The following is an 18,024-nucleotide window of genomic DNA, read 5'->3' as shown; positions in this document are numbered from 1 at the left end:
ACACAGCAATCTACAGAGAAAGTGCTTGCCTACCACACGAAGGCCCTGGGTTCAGTCCTGAGCAAGAGAGTAAGCAAGAAGGGGAGATAGGCTAACTTACACTAGGGGTGCAGTTCAGGGTCAAGTGCATGCTTATGGACTTGGATGGTCTGCCTTCCTCCCTATCATAAACCTATGTAACTGGCCGTCTAAGTTCCTCCGTCAGTCTATGGTAGCCACCCTTGGGCTAAGAATCACTTCCTATACATTTGTCTATAAGCACACACAGTTACTGATGGAAGTGTCCTGCTACTGTTTTTTATATTCCTTTACCAAAGACACTCCACTTACTACTTATGACGTGAAAGCTGTGTGTGTGTGCCATGTATGTGTGCTTCTGTGAGTGGAGATCAGAGGGCGACATCAAGTACCCTGCTTTATCACCCCCTTCACCTTTCTCCTCAGAGTGTCTCACTGAACCTGGAGCTAAGGTGGGTTGTTAAGCCCCAGGGACGCTCCTGTCAATCACAGTGCTGGGGTTAAAAGGCCACAGCCACCATGCTCTTATGTGGGTACTGGGATCTGACTCAGTTCTTCATGTTTGCACATCGAACACTCTTATGCTCTGGGCCACCTCCCAGCCCCAGCATCTTGCAGACAAACGTTTATTTAGAAGGAACCAAGGTTAGGTGACGATGCTCTCTCACTTGTTTTCTTCTACCATCCAAATCTCACAAGGAAAACCCTGACTCTACAGTTTGTCATTATATGACTTGTAATAATAAAGAACATACTTTTGCTTTAAATACCTGTTATAACCTTGATTAATCAGAGACACAAGCAAGATGGTCAAATACCCTGGTCCACATGCACTCTCTAAGGTGCATGCCAAGCGACTGTACTGGAAAGGGAAGCGGGCTGTAGCTTATGTACAGAATCAGTCGTCACTATTTTAACCACCACGATGTGTGCTTGTCATTACCAGTTTGTCTTTCTGTCGCTCGCCATGGATGAGAAAGCCGCTTCGTCCGTTGCCTTCAGGGTGCATGACCTTACACACGCCGACGCGACTGATCCCGCCTCCTTCCTGTGGGAACCATCCCCCGCTGGAGTCATCTCTGGTCATAACCACAGCCTTGACACGCACAATATAGCTGTCACTAAAACGACAAGAAAGGGCATGACAACGGTCTAGCAGCTGCAGAACGTGTGTCCCAGGGCAAGACAGCCACCAGCTGACACTTCTTTTGACTTGTCTGCAGAAATAGACCTGACAATAACCCGGACTGGGAGCCCACCCTGACATTAGGAAAAACATGTAATGCAGTATACAAGTCCATCTTCAAAAAGATACATTTTTTTATTTGTGAGCCTTTGAATGTATACACAGGCTTGACATTCTCCAGCTTCTGGGTGTTAGGTATTAACTGAACGAATAAATTCATCTCTACAATCTGACACTGGAGTCGGAAAGTCAAGCCCATTACTTAAAAGGATGTTACAACTTAAATCTTTCAAACCTAGTTTACAATCATTGACCAAGCTTTAACGTTTTATGAAGCTAAGAATCCTATTTAGCAAACAAAATCCACTTCTAAAGCATGAGTCCCCACGTACCACTCACACGGGTGGGAAAGGCTTCAATTCAACTCTACACATCTGTGGCCTTTGTTTATGGCTCTCTTTTCCAGTCTAAATGTATGATTTTTGCCCTAAGCTCTCCTGTGCCACTGCCAAAAAAACAAAAAACAAAAAACTTTTCCCCTCCTCAAAGACCAACTTTAGCTTCTTTTCATTCTTTGTTGGCTTAAGACAAAATTAATCACATTCTCACTTTTTAAAAACATTTATTTATTTTATTTTATATGAGTACACTGTAGCTGTCTTCAGAAACACCAGAAGAGGACATCGGATCCCATTACAGATGGTTGTGAGCCACCATGTGGTTGCTGGGATTTGAACTCAGGACCTCTGGCAGAGCAGTCAGTGCTCCTAACCACTGAGCCATCTCTCCAGCCCGATGGTCTCCTTTGCACGTAATTCTCCTTTTTCCCCCTAATTAAAAACAGTCCCATCTTCTGTATGCCAGGCGCTATACGCAAGAGCTGAAAAAAGCAAGAACAGGAAGCACCCTTTACCGTTTCCCACCTCGGCTCTCGGGTCAGGCTCCACAACCTGAGAAGCGACGTTCTGTCCCCTGCATGTCTGTCCCTCACCCATCACAAAGGCAGCATTACCCAGACGTTCTGTGACCCGCTACTGTGACGTCACTGCTTTCCCACGCCCAGGCAACATCTTGTCCCTCACAAAAGTCCTATTTACTTTCTTCACCTAGACTCGGTGGACGGTGCCCTTGTGGCCACTCTCAGGCAAACACATCCTTGCCCTCATCTGAGATGGGGACATGGACTCTTGGAGCAGGGTACCTGCTTTCCTCAGCTCCTTCTTTTACTCTGGAATTAGGTTTTGCCCTGCAGCCTAGCCTGGCTTTGAACTCGAGATCCTTCTGCCTCAGTCTCAGAGTGATGACACTATAGGTATGTGTTACTAAACTTTACCAGTCAGGCGAAACAGCCAGTGCTCTGCATGTATGCTATTTACATTACCAATGCCCCTGTGGATTTTGCTGACACCTCAGCCCAAGGAGTTCTGGGACTCTTCCAATGCACACACCATAGCTATCAGTCCCCAGGGCACCAGGTCAACCCCTGACCTTAATACCAATATGGGCATTACCTCCAAATCTCATTTCCTCCCCTTCTTCTAGATAGTCTTATGATACTTAGGTTGGTCTCAAACTTACTTCATAGACGAGGCTCATTCTCTTGCCTCCATACTCTCCCTCCCCTAGTTCTGGTGTGAGCCGTCATTAACACAGTGGTAAGCACACCAGCACCTCCCGCTTCCACGGTTCTGGCCTCCAGGCTCTAGCTCGCTTCTTCCCTCTAGGACCAGGAGTCTACTGCTCACTCTCTTCCCACCTGCTTTCCAAACTCCCCACCTCTCCAGGGGCGGCTGCATTCAGCACCATGGCCACAGGACTTATTCAAAGCCCCATGTGTAGTCTGTGACATTGCCCTCTGCCCAAGATGGCTTCAGTTAGTCTCTAAGGTGATGGTGTTCTTTAGTTTCATTGAGAAAACCAACAGTTGGTTGGTTGAGACCTGCCCGCGCCCATCACACCCATCTTGCCTCCCCCTCCCCTCTCCCCATCACACCTTCTGGTCACACTGGCTTAGCCACTCCCCATCCCTCCGACTCAGGCAACAACACCCACCTTCACATTTCTAGCTGGCCTCCTACCTACCCAGACCCAGACAACACAGGATGGTGACATGTCTCTCTCTGCTTAGTTGTCTAAGCCATTTCTAGCAGCACATGTCAGATGAAACTCTTCCTTCCTAGGGCCTTTCCACCCTTTGGGGGGGGGGTCTCCCTTCTATGGCACCCTTTTTATTACCCCATGGTCTCTATGCTGACCCTACCTTGTCCTGAGGCTACTCTACTGGTACCATGACTGGCATCTTCTGTTCACATCTGTCTAATTTCCCCAAAATCGGAGAGGTTAGTCTGATTGATTCCTGTGTCCTAGCAGCCCAAATCTTATCTCCCAAATGTCACTCCCATTCCGATGGCTTCCAGGATGGCCCTCCACACTCCTGCTCCAGGACCTCACCCTCGCCATTTCTTCTCCTCTCATTTCTCACCTTTCTCAGCACACAGCAATGAGGCACACTCTGCCTCACTTTGGTCTCTACACAACGTACTCCATTAGAGAGTTCTTTCGTGACATCTTCTGTAAGTGGCACCCTGCCCCCAGCCTCACACTGTTGGCCCTGGAACCTATTTGTCCATCAGGCCCATCAGCTGGCCACTTCTGTTCACCACGACAGAACCTACGATGGTATCTAGCCCACCGATAGGTTGTAGGATCAATGGACTGAAACTGTAATATGAATAGGCTTTTAAAAATTGAAGCTAGCAAAGTCTCTGTATCAATAATCACTTGCTTACAAACCACAATAGCGTAACGGAGACATGATAATAGGTTTTTGTAGGGGGTGGTGTTGGGAATTGAATGCTCTTGTGCAAGCCAGGCAACTGCTTGGCTACTGAACTGGAGTCCACTTTTTAAAATTCTATGTAAATTTTGTGTTTAATTACATTTATTTATGTGTGTGCCACACTGCACGTGTAAAAGTCAGAGGACAATTTGTGGGAATTGGTTCTCTCCTTCCACCACGTGGGTCCTGGGGATCAAACTCAGTCAGGTTTTACCACCTCCATGACCCAGCCATTCCTTTGTATTGTTTTTGTTTTAAGACAGGGTCTTACAAGGTTGCAGAGGCTGGTCTCAAACCTGTGACCCTCCAGCCTAAAGGCGATCAAGTGTCACATCACAGAGAAACTCAAGCCTTCCCAGGGAAATCCAGCTGCACAGGGTAACAACATCTAGGCCCCTCACCGCTGGCTGGGATCACAGGCATGAGTTTCTAGTTCTAACAGGCTGGGACTGCCTTTCCATTAATAGGGTGCCCAAATGGAGTGTCACAGGCTATACACGAAGATATTCATGCAGATGGCACAGATCACACCCGTACCTCTGCTCTACGCTCACCTCAAGATTTAATGAGCCTGTTCTTCAGAACCTAGAGAGGACTGAGAACACTGGATAAGAGATGACGCGGCAAGCAGAGGCACATGTCACCAACCAATCATCTCTGGGATCTATGTGATAAAGGAGACAGCCGATTCCCTTAAGATGTCCTCCTGGTCTCCACACATGTGCCATGACACATGCCCCCAAATATAGCAGTAGTAGTGATAACAACAGTAAACCTACTGGGTGCCATGTACAACATCAACAATAATAAAACCTACTGGGTGCCATGTGTTTAGATTATATATATGTAAGCAATTCTGGAGAACCCCACATTTTCTCCCTATATGACACCAATTCCACAATAAGAATCCCTAAGATTAGTAATTATTGGTATACACTATACTTCGTCAAACATTCCACAAGGGCACCAACGCCACAGGCAATGGCTGACATAGGAACTGAGGCTCTCCACACCATGGCTAAAAGCATGCTTTTTACTTTCTGAAGTTTCAGCTGTGCCTCCTTCATCTGAGGGGATGAAGTAGGCATGAAAAGGGTAGAGACCTACATCAAGTGTGCCACATAAGTATAAATTTATTAGAGATTAACCCAGCCCTTTGCTCCCAGGGTACAAGGGCTGACTGTACCTCAGTACAGGCCTCTGGCCTTCCAAGCAGATTACTCCTAACAAGGGCCTTCCTTCACAGGAGAGGAGGGAGGGAGGAGCTTACAACCAGACGTGGGCATGTCTGATGTCTAGATATTCAGTTGTAATACCAGGAGACAACCACTTCCTATCTGTGGCCCACCAAAGTTCCTCAGCTACTCCACACACTGCCTGAGCAGGACTCTACAGTCAAATACCTGCTTGAAATCAAACAGTATAGAGGGAAAACTCCCTGCCTTTCTCCTTCCCTGCTTTGTAAAATGAATTCAACAGACATGGGGGGTTTATTCAGGGCTGTACAGCAGGAAGGCAAAGGACAGGTCCACTTAAAAATTACACACACACAAACACACACACACACACACACACACACACACACACACACACACACACGCACTCACACACTATACTGGTATATCTTAAAACATTTCAAATCATGCTACTACTGTCAAAACAAAAACAAACAAACAAAAAACCAACCTCCCAAACTGGCAAACTTTGGGTGTGGCCCCAACATCAACTGAATGAAGCCCAGGTCAGGTCAGAACGGAGGCTAGAAATGGAACAGCCAATGTTATTACCAATGACATTAGGTGATGACCACTTGAGCCAAACAGGCTAGACTGGGGACCTTTCCATTTAAATGTGCTTTCGTTAAGGACAAGCCCTTTCTGGTTCCGACATGCTGACTAATTTGTCCCACAACCACTCTAAATGAAGAGGAGGAAGGCAAGGTCCTATGGCAAGATCAGAATGCGGGCTTTCCTTCCATTAATAGGTAACCAGAGGGAAGGGTCACAGGTTACACATGAAGATGTAATTGCACAGAAAGCAATTTCGAAACTGCTGTGACACTTCTATTTGGACTCAAAGCAGGCCACATTACAGAAGTAAACAGAGGAGCTGCAGGAAATCATGATGAGCTCCACAGTCTTGTCCTGTGGAGGATGTGTGCTCCTGACGGAGCTGCTCAGCACTGGCCCGCCGCCTTGGCGGCTGATGACACGTCTTTGTGGTTTTCATTTTCTTTACAAAAGGAAGGCAGAGTCTACCCTGCAGTCAGGCAGAGATGAAGGTCACTTGTCAGAGTCATGGTGGCTTTAATCTTTAATCACAAAGGTGTGTCTCTAATCCACAGCACTCCTGCCCACTGAAGAATTAGTCTGCAGAGTGAAAGCTATGCCAGCTGCCAGGCACCTGAGGGAACAGCATATGAGCCCAGCCTCAGCAGCGGACAGGGTCCTAAAACCCAGGATGGATGTTACGGCGGGCACACCTGCAGAGAAGAGGGTTCTGTCTGCCATCTGTGATCTTCTGCTCCCCCCCCCCCCGCCTCCCCGCAACCCCGCTCCTGTCTCCTTCAGGGGTAGAGCCAATTTCATACCATAAATCCTTCCCAGCACAGCCCACAGCACACCCCACCCCATGGCACACACCAGCCAGCCAGCCAGGCCGGCCCTTATCGAATCACTTGGCTTCCTTATCTCTCCATCATGCTAAACTCTGGGCTCACTTCCTTCCAGGCCCTTCACTGTTCCAGCAGACCTAGGGAGGGACTGGTCAGGTCCCAGCTCCTCCTGCCCAAATCCCAGATGCTTCCCAAGCCAAAACCCAGCTTCACCTGGAGCTAGGCACACTTACTTTATTTCAATCACACCCCCATGCCCCAGGCCTCTTGGTGCCTACAGGTTTATAAAGGCATGTAGATTTTGCCAAATTGCCCATATATGTGTGTGTTTATTATGCTCTATGCCTACCTAGTGAGCTCTGTAAAACCAATCATCGAGACGCTATGGCAAAGTCAAACACGGTGAGAAGCCGAAGGCGCTGGTCACAGTCCACTCCTGTCGCTTTTTCAAGTGTTCCTAAGTGTCAATTACCTAAAATGTCATAAAAAAAATGACCGCCCTGGTTTAAAAATAAATCATATATTTGATTTTCATAATCATAAATCAAACTCGATGGGCTAGAAAAGTTATCCATGTGGTTTTCTGAATGGTAGTTACAGGGTATTTTGCTCTGTACAAGGCATCCAAGGGAGAAAACATTTGCTCTGCACGCTTATATGCATAGGAAATAAGGCCTCTAGCTCCATTACTTAAGTGGTTACTACATGTCTGGTTAGTAGCTCATTATGGAAAACAGTTTTAAGAAAAACCTCCTGTTGGATAGAAGATTTAGTTGCAAAGACGCCATTTCTGGCATGGGGCCTGTCTGGGAGGGCAGTCAACTCTCCTCTCAGGCACTGATGTGAAACATTTGGGTCCCTTTGTCAACATTAATCCTTTGCGTCATAAGAGAAACTATGTCCCTAATGTCGGTAAGGGAAGCTGAAAAGTGGGCTAAAATCACTTCAGAAAAACGCTGGCCTGGAGATATTTCTGACCAGTGAGGCCAATCACAAAAAGGAACCCAGGAGCCACCTATGAAATTGCCCGTCCCCAGTATCTGGGAGTAAAAGGTCTGTGTATTTGAACAGGCCCAATCCGTCAGCTGGAACTCGGTGCCCAGGCACAGAGCCATTCTGAGAAACAGCAGGCTCCGTGCCTACTTCACCATGCCCATCCCTACGTCTCTAAACCCCTGCTGGTAACTGTGCCACGCAGAGCTTCTGACTTACCACCCAAGGGGTCCTAACACAGAGCTGACCGCTTTTATCTTCTGTATCTTTTTATTTAATTGTACAGGGTTAAGTTTTCAAAACTGGAGCCCCCAAATAGAAAATGGTATCTAAAATACCAAGAACTCCAACTTTCACCCAGCTATTAGGTCAAGAGGCCCTGTTTATATTGTAGGGGCCCTCTCCCCTCTGGGAGCCCTGTTTACATTGTAGGAGCTCTCTCCCCTCTGGGGGTCCTGTTTACATTGTAGGGGCTCTCTCCCCTCTGGGGGTGCAGAGTTTCATCCTTTTCCCTGAATTGGCCAAGAATCTTTAAATCTAAACCACAGAATACATTTAATGAAATTCCATTATAGCCTTGAACCAATGACCCAGAAGTGGTGTTTACAATTTATACTTGGAAGGTGAGGTCAGAGCCTGTTCACCTTGGCACAGACACACCCGCTGCACGGCATATTCTAGTGTACTCCTGGGGCTCCTGTCTATCTGGTATCAAAGACAGCATATTCAAGATTTGAGCAAACAGAATTATTTGGCAATCAAACTGAATTATGAATCATTCTTCAGAATGACTCCTAGCAAGTCAAAGTTTGTTAGATCACTAGGCTGTAAAGGCTTTTATTTTCCTATTGAAGTTTTAAACAACAACAACAACCACACACAACTGGATATTCAGTAAAGCCTCTTATTTTTGTTTTTTTGTTTGTTTTCTGTTTTTTTTTAAAGATTTATTTAAGTACACTGTTTCTGTCTTAAGACACCCCAGCGGAGCCGGGCGTGGTGTCGCACGCCTTTGATCCCAGCACTCGGGAGGCAGAGGCAGGCGGATTTCTGAGTTCGAGGTCAGCCTGGTCTACAAAGTAAGTTCCAGGACAGCCAGGGCTATACAGAGAAACCTTGTCTCGAAAAACAAAAAAAAAAAAAAGACACCCCAGCAGGCTGGTGAGAAGGCTCAGTGGTTAAGAGCAGTGAATGCTCTTCCAGAGGTCTGAGTTCAAATCCCAGCAACCACATGGTGGCTCACAACCATCCTTAATGAGATCTGATGCCCTCTTCTGGTGTGTCTTTAGACAGCTACATTGTACTTACATAAAATAAAATAAAATAAAATAACACCCCAGAAAAGGGCATCAGAACTCATTACAATGGTTGTGAGCCACCATGTGGTTGCTGGGATTTGAACTCAGGACCCTCTTAAGAGCAGTCAGTGCTCTTAATCCAGCCCCCTATTGAAGTTTTAATACAAAGCCAGTGTTAAAAAAAAACAGACACTTTGTTACAGACTAGTAATTCTGCTGAGAGACTTAGACTCACCCACCCCTTAACTCGCAGGGCTGCTGAACATGTTCACCTGTTATCCTTTACATTATACATCAAGATTTGCTGTAAATGTGTTTTCCAATCTGACCTTTCACTTCCAGGGCACAGAGAAGCCACTGTTCCTGGGGCGCTGTGTGTGCCAGCACATTCTCTTGTGTGGGGCCTACTGCCCTGGCACTACAGACTTATAGGGCTAGCCCAAGGTTGGGGTACCAGATAGTGTGCCACCAACCCGTCTGGTCTTTCCTTTCTCTTTGCTGCTATGTGCTGTGGCCCCTAGCAGCTAAGAGGCAGCTAAGGCAGAGGAACAAAAAAGAGCAGGAAGTGAACCCAGGGAGCCTCAGAGTGAGGGGCCCTAGATGGGTGGCACACAACCTGGGCTCCCTGTAAGCGCCGACGCGGCTCCTAGTGAGCTAGAAGATCTATGGAGTTTTCATGGCTCCCAATAGACTTAGTCAGAGTGCCAGTTCCAGGGTGCGACAAGCACGGAGCATGGAACTCATGCTGCGCCTCCCTTATAGTGCTAGTCTGGGCTACTTTGCAGCAGCTTACCGAGCCACGTTCTTACTGTCAGTACTGCATTTAACATGAAATTTCCACACCTGAGTATGTTCTGCCTGTATCCTGTTCTACCATCCTTCCTCAGATCACAGCACACCCTGGCCAATAAAAAACCAACAGCGAAGAGCCTGGTCTGGAGGGGAAGGGTCATCAAAGGTACACTGGGTGGTGGCGGCGGCCCACAAGCCTTTAACCCCAGCACTTGAGGCAAAGGCAGGATGCTCTGTGGTCAGCCTGTCTACAGACAAGAGTTCCATGACAGCCAGCCAGGGCTACCCAGAAAAATCCTGTTCTGGGGATGGGGGAGGTACCTCTTGGTACTTCTGAAAGGGCAATGTTAGAAGTGTTGTCTAAGGCAGGTGACCTAAAATAAAATGCTCTTGGGTCACCCTCTGGGTCAGTGTGCCTTTCCTGAGCACCCCTGGAGGTGAGTAACCAGGGTGTAAAAGCCCCGTTCAAGTGATTTTTCATGGTTTCTTTCGGTTTCTCCTGCTTTCTTCTGGAATGCCCAGTGCATTCGTGAATATGCTGCATGCAGACATCAGGGAAGGGAGGCCTTCTCTGGAAAATCTGAAGAGACTCTCTGCTTTAATCTTTACAGCTGGAAAGCTCACCCCTCCACCCTGGGGCCCCAGAAAGCAGAGAGCATAAGTATAGCCCAGGCCCCCACCCCCATCCTGCCTGGACCCCCATCCTGCCTGGACCGGCCTCACCTCTATCTCAGCTGTGGGCCGCTGACTGCACCTGTAATCACTACTGAGTCGGAAACACTTGCTCCAGGAAGTTAAGCTTGTGAGCCGCTCTGGCAACAACAGATCCAGATCCAAAAGCACATGCAAACCACAGTTTTTAAAAAACAAACAAACAAACAAAAATTCAATGGAATTCAAGAATTATTTTAAAAAAAAAATCAAGAATCCTTTTTAAAAGAAAAGGTTAAAAAAAGAAAATGAAAGAAAAGGAAAAGAAAAGAGAAAAAATTCTCTTTAGAACCAAGCACCAAATAACCCTTGGCCCCACCCTAGGTGGGCGCATGACGAGGCCATGTCAGGCTTCCTCCCAGCCAGCACAGTGCTCCACCCTGGATGCTGCTCCTTCCTCCTCAGCACCCCTCTGTACTGTGATTTCCAGGCCACTGGCCGCAGTTACTCCAGGCCCACAAGACACCAGGCCTCTGCTGTGTCTGCCATGTTGTTAAGTGTACAGCATTATTCACGACCTTTTAAAATGCTAACACGGGCACTTTTGGGAAACCACATAAACATTTTATTGTAATAGTTTGTTAACATTCAAAACACCAATTGGAGGTAGCTCAGACTTTTTGTCCAAAAACCACTAAAACATAACAATTTTGACATCAGTAGTTTTGGAAATAAGCTTTATTTAGTTTTTTTTTTGGGGGGGGGGGAGAATGTATCTAACTCTTATAGACTAAGTATGTGCCCTAAAGGGGTGAGTGTCAGGGTGACTACTTTGAAAATTTTGGGGACAAGAGAGCCCTGGGAGGTCAAAGGGTCAAACCTGAACGGAGGTTTGTTTAGGACTCTGCCTTTATTGTCGGTCTGCTCGGCGGAGCCTGGGGTCAGCGTTCATAATTAACCAAGATCTAAGGGATTTCCGGCTGAAGACAAACCGACCCCGCCCTGAGAAAACTCTCCCTCCTGTTTTTACCTGAAAGTAATCAATCAAGCTCTCGGGTTTTCCCTTCACTCTTGCACAAACCATATTCCTGGTCCTGTTTAAACCTCAAGGCCACCGACCAGAATGGTTCCCACCCCCATTAAGCGCATCAGCAATAAAACAAAATCAGTTCTTTAAAACACAAACAGCAAAGGGAGTTGCTTAAAGTTAATAATCTCCAACCCAGGGCTCCGACCCACAGCCACCTTCTTCTCTTGACTATTTTTTGTTTTTTTGCTTTTGCCCTCATTATTGGAGAAAGCAAAGGAAGTGGAGTGTCAGCAAGAAACCAGCTGACGGTGGCCAGGGAGTGTGAAATCTAGGTTTATACTTCATCAATAATGCCCCGAACAGTCTGACTACTTCTGCCCAGTCCACAGATGGATTTCTTTCTCCTGCTACCCCGCCCTCCTCCAAGGTCAAAAGGTCAGGAAATGACTTTACCAAATTCAAAACCTACAAACTCTTTTACAGGCCAGCCCAGCTTAAGATCTCTCCCAAACAAAAGGTGATAACGTAGCCCACAGGAAGGAAGGAGAGCCAGGGCCCACAGGCCACAGGCAGGGTTTTTACGAGCCTCACTTTATATTCTAGTCAGAGCCACCCGTAGAGTGTCCTTTCAGGCGGCAAGAGTTAGTGTTTCATTTTGTGCTCTTTCACCTTGGTTCTGAGTTCTGTCATCTCCTTTACTACAGAGGGAAAGATAAGCAATAATGTCCTATTTTCAAGGTATCTGCTCTGCAGTGGGGGCTAAATCTCCACTCCTCAGCAGACACTGGCTAGGAGGCAGCCAAGTTGGTAGTTATCCAATCATGTGGTGACGGGACATTAGGCAACTTAGTTCCACGCTCCTTTTACGCTAGAAAGAACAGGACTGAGTGGGACTCCTCATTCCGGGAGAAAAGGGACCGTTCAAGGTTACTGACCCCCCAGGACCGAGGAAGGGCGGTTCCCCACCGCTGTCCACAGTTTACAAACAAGGGCTCCATGTTGTGGGAAAAGTCCCTGGATCGGTGCTGTTGGGATTTTAAGATTTACTGGCTTAGGTAACAACTGTGAAGGAATTTTAAGTGAAGAGGAATTACTAACAGCCCAACTCCAGGAGAGAGCAACAGCTGGAGGGGGGTGAGGGGCCATCTGGGCTGTTCCTCCTCAACAGAGGTCATTCCATTTGGCATTTATTAGTCTAACTAGACCTGGTAACACATCCTCTTCTCACAACTGGGTGTGACTCTTTGAATCTACTACTGAGCCACAGCCTCTTCATATGCAGCAGGGGGGGGGGGAGTCAAAGGGCTTTTGAGGTCTCTTTACAACTTCTGTATTATTTTTTTTTTTAATTGGCTTTACAGTCCCTTAGTGTTGCCAAGGGCTTTAGCAAACACACGCTACTGAAACATCTTGCAGAAGCAGAAAACTTGTAGTAGTAAAAATCCAACAGAATACATTTAATAGAAAAAGACCAGAAGCCACCAAGACCCATGACAACACCACAGGCCCAGCTCCTTCACTCAGCATGGAGTTACTACGCAATCATAAAACTCCCAGGGTAAGGGAGTCCTATTGAAGTCTTTTGAAAATGGAAGAAAATGGGCTCAGTGGCAGGGTGTTTGCCTAGAATGTGCATGCGCCGCACATGCGAGTACACACACACACACACACACACACACACACACACACACACACACACGCAGAGCATGGAATGTTTTTAGAATAAACTGAATACGCTACATGTGCTGATAAAAGGCTGTAACTAGCATAGGAGGAGTTTTTTCTTGTTTTTAATGTGCACTGGTGTTTTGCCTACATGTATTTGTATGAAGGTATCAGATCTTGGAGTTGCATACAGTTGTGAGCTGTCACATGGGTACTGGGAATTGAAACTAGGTTCTCTGGAAGCACCGAGCCACCTATTCAGCCTCCCCTCGTTTTTTTTTAGATTTATTTTTTATTTTATGTATATGAGTACACTGTAGCTATCTTCAGACAAGCCATAAGAGGGTATCAGATCCCATTACAGATGGTTGTGAGCCACCATGTGGTTGCTGGGAATTGAACTCAGGGTCTCTGGAAGAGAAGTCAGTGCTCTTAACCGCTGAGCCATCATCTCTTCAGTCTTCTTTTTTTTTTTTTTTTAAAGGCAGTTTCACTGTATATTCTGGGTTGGCTTGAGACTCCCATATGTACACCAGGCTAACCTTGAACTCACAGAGATTGACCTGAAGTCAACATAATAAAGCCATCATTGTGAGCAACACTAGTACCAAGGAAAGAATAAAAGGTCTCTAACATAAGGCCAGTCAACACCCAGCTCTGTATTCTATGGCAGTGTCGACATCTGCCTCCTTCTCACCCTTCCCCTTTCTAAAGATTAAATTTGGCTATTCAAATCTACCTGTGGGTGTGACTGTGAGGACGTACAGAGGTCGGGGCTGCCGGTAGTTAGCTCTTCCTTTCTACCATTTGGGCTGCAGACACAAACTCAGGCCATGAGTTACTAACTTATTAAGAGCCATCTACTCTGGCCTTCATCCTGGTTCTCTGGGACAGTTGCAATTCCCAAGGCACCACAAATAAACCACCTCGCCTCTGGCAACTTCCTCCAGTGAGCAGGTCTGGAAGGGAGTTCTTTAAGCCTAAGCAAAGACTAGATTAAACATAACAGGATGCTCAGAGGCACATCTCCTTGCCTTTGCATACAATCAACCTTAGCCTTTATTAAAAGGCAATTCCACCTCAAAAGACTTTCAAACATATTTTCACTTCAGTATTCACAATAAGCCAAAAGGTGGCAATAATCTAAATTCATTCATCCAGAGAGGACTGGTTAAACAATACACAATGGGTCATCGCTCAGCCTTAATAAACAGTGGAGTCGACAATGGGATGAGTTTTGAGAAAGCTAAGCAAAAGAACCCAGTCCAAAAAAAAAGGGGGGGGGGACAAGCTGTGTGGAAGTGTTGGCACAAGCCTTTAATCCCAGCACTCGGGAGGCAGAGGCAGGTAGACTCTGAGTTCGAAGCCAGCCTGGTCTACAGTGAGTTCCAGGGCTACACAGGGAAACCCTGTGTCTTAAAAAAGAAGGAGGAGGAGGAGGAGAAGTCATTGCACCATCCATTCTATTTATATTATTATCTAAAAGCCATGGAAACAGAGTAGTATGGTGGCTGTCCTGGGCCGGGGAAGAGAGTCAACCACCGTGCCTGGAGTTTCGGTTTTGCAAGGTGAAATGTTCTAGAGATCTAGAATGCACAGAATCAGTGTCACTTTAGCATACACTAAGCAGTTGCTAAAAAATATTGGGGTGAAAAAAACCACTGATTTGTGTGCATGGGGGAGGGGTGTTATGTCACAGTGCAGATGTGGAGGTCAAAGGGCAACCCCCACGAATCCATCCTCAGGCTTAATGACAAGCGTCTTGATTTGCTGAGCCCTCTCACTGGCCCTGTATCCTGGTTTCTGCCACATGAGAAGGGGGTACCTTGAGAAGTAAGGGAGCCACTTGAACTGGGTTCAGGAAGTCTGGGTTGCATGCAGGAACACTCCCAAAGCCTGAAGGAGTGAGCATCACCACTGACAAAAGGTAACAGTCGGCGCATGCGCAGGACCCTCTCCAGGCGCTGCTTCCAATGCTTAAGGCCCGTTACTCTGCTCTTCTGCGTGCAAGGCAGGTCACACACAGCTCAAACCTCTTAAGTACTGGCTTTACTGACAGAAAATGGCGTTTCTTATAATATCATCTCAAAACATCAGACGAGTTAAATAGAACAGTGTACCCCCAAACTCTGAGACAACATTCTAAAAAGAAAAAAAAGGAAGGCTAACTTATCTTTATGGGTAAATCGCATGCATATCACATGTGTGTCCACAAATTCCCTGGCACTGGAGTTACTGAAGGTTGTGAGTCTCCATGTGGGTGCTGGGAACCAAACCTGGGTCATCAGCAAAAGCAGGTGGTGCTCTTAAATACTGAGCCTCTGAACACTGAACAGTCTATATACAATGCAACACACACACACACACACACACACACACACACACACACACACCGGGATATTTTTATGATTAGACCCTTTTTATTTCTTCTGATCTCAGTTTTGAAGATTACTAAAAACAATTACAAGAGTTTTCTAACACTTCCATTTCTTCTCCATGGGAGTTAGCCATGTTTTTAATATTACTCAAGGCAGGAAAAAAAGGGACTGGCTTGATTTCCCCCCCCCTTTGGAACAAGTTCCTGCCAGATTCTGCACACTGCAGCTCTCCGGCGATGTGATGAGAACACATGCCCACCCACAGACACTAACTTTGCTCCTCACCCTCCCTGAGCAGCCTGTGACACATGCTGCTGTGCTCAGCGGATGGAATTCAAGAGCCCCAGTCAAGCAGCAGGGCCCAGGGGGCCAGAGCAATGGCAGGCAGGCAACCGAGGAAGCAAGTGTTTATAAATGAGGAGAGGAAGAGGGGAAGAAAGGGAGGGAGAGAAAAGGGGAGGAGGGAGAGGAGGACAAGAGCAGGGGGGTGGTAGGAAGCACAGAGAGGGGCAGAGAGAGTGTTTCCATTCTTTACAATTGCATGATTTACCTCTTGATTGGAATCTAAATACAGCATCTCACTGAGATTTCTCCCATAATGACCTCAGAAGACAGCAAGAACAGCCGAATCCCAGCACCACTCCCAGAAGGCATAGCGAGGAAGGGTCCACTTACAATCCAAGTCAAAAGCTTTCAAAAGAGAACTGAGGTGCCAGCCTCCTTCTGAAGTATTGGCTTTCTCTATGGTTCTCATGAGCCACAAGGAAATGGTACTTACAACTCAACTCATGTGCATGGCTCCCCTGGCTGCCCCACTTTCAACGCCAAGGCACTCTAGGTGTTAACGCACTGAACTGCCAGCAAGCTAATGCCCAGCAAAAGGAACAGTCCACAGTAGCTAGATAAGAGAGGGCACGTATCCGTTTATACTTCAGAGGGAGGCTTGTGGCTTAAGAAATTTACTCTATGCTTGTCTCTGGCTTCTCTGAGCTAAACAGAAAACCTACAATTTCCAAATAATGACAAAAATTCGTGTGTGCTCCAGACATTGGACAAGTGTGACACAGGCAATGCACGGGTAAAGCCTCTGGTGGGAGCCAGCCATGTTCTCAGCACACACTCTCATACATGTGAACAGCAGGAGCAGGCTGCAGACTCCAGAAACAGGACTCTCAAAAGCACGTGAGTATTTTTAAATGTTGGCAGCTGGTCTATAGTGATTTTAAATTAGCTTGTTTTTATGAAATAGTTACTGAATTCATATAGCTGTAATAGATCCTAAAAAGAGGAGTCTTCCAAACAGCTAAAAACTGGGAAGCTGTCTGTTCCACTAAGATACCATGGACACTATGGTCTCTTAGGATGAATGAACTCCATGACTGACACCTCCCAAGACACAGAGCGGAAAAGCACGTCTTTTGTCTACGGTTACGTCACTTGGCTGGGTTCAGAAAGCGTGGTTATCAAAACCACCATCAGCTGGATTTTGGAGTAGAGCATTCTTTCAGCAACCAAAGTTAAAAGAGGGCTGGGCCTGGGTCCAAGTGCATACACATGTGAGTGCCTAGCCCATGCCTCGCACATCAAAGGCCTCAAGTTCAATCAATATCCACTGACTACTTCTAAGCTGAAGAATAAGACCTTTAGTAGCAGTGGTAGAAGAGAAAGAACTCTAAAGACTATCTATGGTCACCCTGGGCTGACGGTTCACGGTGTTCATCATCAACGGTCACCCTGGGAGCAGCAGCCACAGCTCATGTACAAAGCTCCGAGATCTGGAAGAACTGGTCCTCACCTGGGCTAGTCCTAAGGAGACAAAGATCGGGAAAACAGGATATTTTCATAGAAAATACCAACCAATCAAGAGATTTAGCCTTGGTGGCCTGGAACTTGCTAGGTAGACCAGGCTGACCATGAATTCACAGAGATCTGCCTAACTCTGTCTTTTCTGGTTTTGTTTTGTTTGTTTGTTTGTTTGTTTGTTTTGGTTTTTCGAGACAGGGTTTCTCTGTATAGCCCTGGCTGTCCTGGAACTCACTTTGTAGACCAGGCTGGCCTCGAACTCAGAAATCCGCCTGCCTCTGCCTCCTGAGTGCCGGGATTAAAGGCGTGTACCACCACGCCCGGCTCTTTTTTTTTTTTTTTTAAGATTTATTTATTATGATTACACTGTAGCTGTCTTCAGACACACCAGAAGAGTGCATTGGATCCCACTGCAGATGGTTGTCAGCCACTATGTGGTTGCTGGGAATTGAACTCAGAGCCTCTGGAAGAGCAGCCAGTGCTCTTAACCACTGGGCCATCTCTCCAGCCCTGTTTTTATGTTTTCTAAGAGACAAGATCTTATACTGTAGTCCAGGCTGGCCTAGAATTTACAATAATCCTACTTCGGCTTCCTGAGTGCTGAAATTACAGGCATGAGCCATTATGCTTGATGAAGTTTTGACAAAGTGAACCACAAACTGAGTGTTTTTAACCAAAACTCTGGGGGAGCTCATATACATACATATATCCAAAACTATGTATTCTAGTCAAGTCAACATGCTCAAAGCTTTCCTGA

The 18,024-nt window shown here is 46.6% G+C and overlaps 1 protein-coding gene across 4 annotated transcripts in view; it reads right to left on the bottom strand.

Annotated features, from left to right (window-relative positions):
- Positions 1-18,024, bottom strand: part of Spred2 (sprouty-related EVH1 domain containing 2) — a 99,585-nt gene that overhangs the window by 24,768 nt on the left and 56,793 nt on the right. For 3 of the 4 annotated variants that reach the window (NM_033523.4, XM_006514456.4, XM_006514458.4), the window contains exon 2: positions 962-1,139. In NM_033523.4, the coding sequence (NP_277058.1) occupies positions 962-1,139 (178 nt within the window). Of the gene's footprint in view, positions 1-961; positions 1,140-7,006; positions 7,925-18,024 lie in introns of those variants that run through there. The other variant, XM_006514457.4, reaches the window with a different exon arrangement.

This window comes from Mus musculus, chromosome 11, assembly GCF_000001635.26.
Source record: "Mus musculus strain C57BL/6J chromosome 11, GRCm38.p6 C57BL/6J".
Lineage (NCBI taxonomy): Eukaryota > Metazoa > Chordata > Mammalia > Rodentia > Muridae > Mus > Mus musculus.
Note: the sequence above shows the minus strand (reverse complement) of the source record. Positions and strands in the feature narration are given on the sequence as shown.